We start from the raw sequence: 3,576 nt of genomic DNA, 5'->3' as shown, positions 1-3,576 counted from the left end.
AAAAAGTTAAGTAACTGTTCAGTTCATACCATGGAAGTGCGTTAACATCTGTAACATCAGCAGTATACGCGTGTGTATGTTCACCGATGCGTGCTTCTCGCGTTCGAACTCGCGTGTGTGTGGTCACACGTTCGGCTGACTGGGATTTGAACAGCGCGCCCCGGAAGTCCGATACCTGAATTTCAATCACCGATATCTTGAAAATGAAGCTCCAGATTGCAAAACGGTACAGGAATTTTCGATTTCTATTTGCATGAAGAATATGCTTGTCTCGGCTTGTCCCATAGTTTTGGGACCCCCTGTAATTATACATTTTGACAAATTGTATAATAGATGTCTAATATTTCGTCGTAATTGATTAACAATACATCTATATATCACTTGCAATCTCATAATGTAATATGAAAAATTTATGTTTAGTATTTATGTTCTTATAAATTGTATAAATGACTGTTTGATTCAATAACAGCTGATTAGTCATAAATCTGCATTGTATTTATAACCATTGCATAATACATGAAAAAAAGATGTAAGCTTTGTATTTATACTGATACAATAAGTGTTAAAATAATTTCCAAAAAGAATACATTTTTTTTTACTTAAATAATTTTTAAAATGCATTTGTAATATATTATATGATTTATTTAGTTTCTCGAATTGCGTGTGACTTCTCGTCAGCATAATGTCAGCATAATCTAAAATTATCAGAAATTTTTTACGAACAAACAGATGCAACGTGATTGCGACATATGACACCAGTTTAAACTGTGATCAGAATATATAAAAGTAAAATGAAAGATTTGTACGTAATGTGCTGTTACATTCAAGAGTTAACAAGTCATGGACATGGATGAATTTATTCTTACAGAACACGAATTGCGTGAACAAGCCGTTCGTTTGAATTGTCTAGATGAATACATTGCATGGGAAGAACGTTGCAACGAATATCTTGAGTCATTGGAACAATATTGTCGAGTAAAGAAACGCCCTCGATTATCAATTGGTACTCAACAATCTCTGATTGCTTGAATTGCACAATTTGAAAGTTTTAAACTAGTGACGCGTACTCGTTTCGTGCATGAAGGTGCAGGACATTCAAACAATGGTCTCTTGTGGCGTGAATTAGAAACTGCATTCGAAAATCGTGTATTGACAGGTGTTGTGATAAACTCAGATTATATCAATCCACGTAATTTCCTTCACGGTGCGAGAAGTATAGTGCTTTTACATGTCAGACATGCATTGGTGAAGCACACTGCACTTAAAGTTAATACGATATTTAATGGGGAATTTATAGCAGGTGATAAATGCTTAAATATCAAATACTGTTAGTTATTTCGCGCATCTTGAAGAGTGGTATGAACGATGTATTGTTGAATGTACAATAACATTGTTGGAAGAATTTCAGGAACGTGATAGTGGGTGGGCATTGTCGCAAATACTGATTTTAGTAATCAATTTAAACAAGTATAATCCGATGCATGTTGGATGTCATTTCAAGCTACCGCGAGAAATACTACTTAAAAAAGCAGTAATTTCTGTAAAATCCTATGACAACGCATGTTTCGCTTGGGCTGTGGCAGCCGCTTTATATTCAGCTAAACAGCATACATCTCAACAAAGTTCCTATCCATATTATAGAACAGTGCTTAATTTTGAAAATATCGGATATCCAATACCCATGAATGATACTAAAAAGTTTGAAACGATGAACAATATCTCCGTGAATCTATTCAGCATCGAAGAAAACATCAAGAAAACACAGAAGGATCTGAAGTAAGTCATCGTTCCATTGCGTCTCACTGATTAGAACAGGGATAGACATGTGATTTTGTTGTACATAGAGAATGATGGCACAGGACACTTTGCATGGATAAAAAATTTGTCTCGACTTGTTGGCACACAATTAAGCAAACATAAAGAAAAGGAGTTCATCTGTGATCGGTATGTATAAAACGTGTAAAAACATTATGATTTTAATTTTATGAAGAATAAACGATTATATATGAATACTTTTACAGATGCTTACACTTCTTCAATTCCCGTGAAAGGTTAGATGCTCATCAGAATAAGTGTCAGAATATGAATAAATGCACTGTTCTGCTACCCAGCGAGGACGATAAATGGCTCAAAGTCAACAATTATTGCAGAAAGGATCGGGTTCCGTTTGTGGTTTATGAAGACCTCGAGTGTGTTTTAGAAAAAATTAAGGATAGCGTCGCAGATGAATGTATATCGCATGCATATCAACATCATAGGGTATTCAGTATTGGATATTGTATGCATTGTTCTTATGATACATCATTATCATCATATCAATATCGTCGCGATATAGACTGCGTTTCATGGTTTATCCAGGAATTAAAGAATTTAGCACAGACTGTTAAATCTATATTATCTAATAATATCTCTATGGTGCACCTAACGAAAGAGCAGTGGGATGAGTTTCACAATGTTATACATTGCCATATTTGTGAGAAACCATTCGATATCAACGAAACACGTGTGCGAGATCATTGTCATTTAACAGGGCGCTATAGAGGTCCTACACATGTTGACTGTAATATAAATTATAAAAACTCATTCCACGTCCCGATAGTCTTTCACAATTTATCTGGATATGATTCACATTTTATCATCATGGAATTAGCTAACGCGTTTGAAGGTTACATTGATTTACTACTTATAACCAAATAAAAGTATATTTCTGTTACAAAACATTTAAAAGATGTAACAGAACAAGAATTAGGTTGTCGAAATTATATAAGATTACGATTTATCGATTCGTATAAATATTTAAATACTAGTTTTGGTAAATTAGCGTCTTTTCTCAGTAAAGATAAGCTAAAAATATTATACTCTAATCTTCAAATGTTGTCCACAGAAAAATTTGATTTATTGACGTGAAAGGGTGTCTTTCCATACGAATACATTGATTGCTTTGAGAAATTAGAAGATTCTTGTTTACCATCGCCGGAATCTTTTTACAGTTCGTTGACTGATGAAATAGTATCCGAAAGCGATTACGCACACGCTGAGAACATATGGCATTCTTTCGAGATTAAAACTTTAGGTGAATACAGCGATTTGTATTTAAAAACAGATATTTTATTATTAGCAGATATTTTCGAAAATTTCTGAGAAAGTTGTATCAAGAGTTATGGTCTAGATCAGGATCACTATTACACATTACCAGGTTTTATATAGGATGCTATGTTAAAGCATACTAAAGTTAATTTTGAATTGCTCACTGACATCGAAATGGTTTTGTTTACCGAGCGGTGTATACGTGGTGGTTTGAGTCAATGTTCTGGGAGATATGCGCAAGCCAATAGTAAGTATATGTTATCCTATGATCCATCGAAATCATCATCGTACCTCATGTACTTTGATATAAACAATTTATATGGATGGGCAATGTGTCAACCATTACCATATGCAGGATTTCAATGCATCGATAGTGTTGAAAATTTTGATGTATCCTCAATTGCAATTGATTCATAGATAGGTTATATTCTTGAAGTTGATATAGAATATCCACAACATCTACATGATGATCATGCTGATCTACCGTTT

General features: G+C 34.0%; 1 protein-coding gene across 1 annotated transcript; it reads left to right on the top strand.

Moving 5' to 3' along the window:
• The first annotated feature begins 840 nt into the window (after nucleotides 1-840).
• On the top strand, nucleotides 841-3,141 carry LOC143186575 (uncharacterized). Its single transcript, XM_076390258.1, has 8 exons — nucleotides 841-1,003; nucleotides 1,058-1,300; nucleotides 1,353-1,776; nucleotides 1,816-1,944; nucleotides 2,022-2,665; nucleotides 2,729-2,903; nucleotides 2,991-3,073; nucleotides 3,119-3,141. Exons 1-8 carry the CDS (start codon nucleotides 841-843, stop codon nucleotides 3,139-3,141), a joined length of 1,884 nt encoding a protein of 627 aa, XP_076246373.1.
• The last annotated feature ends 435 nt before the right edge of the window (nucleotides 3,142-3,576 follow it).

This window comes from Calliopsis andreniformis, unplaced genomic scaffold, assembly GCF_051401765.1.
Source record: "Calliopsis andreniformis isolate RMS-2024a unplaced genomic scaffold, iyCalAndr_principal scaffold0004, whole genome shotgun sequence".
In the NCBI taxonomy this organism is placed as follows: Eukaryota; Metazoa; Arthropoda; class Insecta; order Hymenoptera; family Andrenidae; genus Calliopsis; species Calliopsis andreniformis.
The sequence above is the reverse complement of the archived record's forward strand: the minus strand, read 5'-3'. Positions and strand labels throughout refer to the sequence as shown.

What these genes read in the sequence shown, in the direction of transcription:
- LOC143186575 (XM_076390258.1), top strand. Translation starts at nt 841, where the DNA reads ATGGACATGGATGAATTTATTCTTACAGAACACGAATTGCGTGAACAA. An exon ending in AAAACACAGAAGGATCTGAA is followed by an intron (nt 1,777 to 1,815) that starts GTAAGTCATCGT and finishes TGATTAGAACAG; the next exon opens with GGATAGACATGTGATTTTGT. An exon ending in TTTCGAGATTAAAACTTTAG is followed by an intron (nt 3,074 to 3,118) that starts GTGAATACAGCG and finishes TTTTATTATTAG; the next exon opens with CAGATATTTTCGAAAATTTC.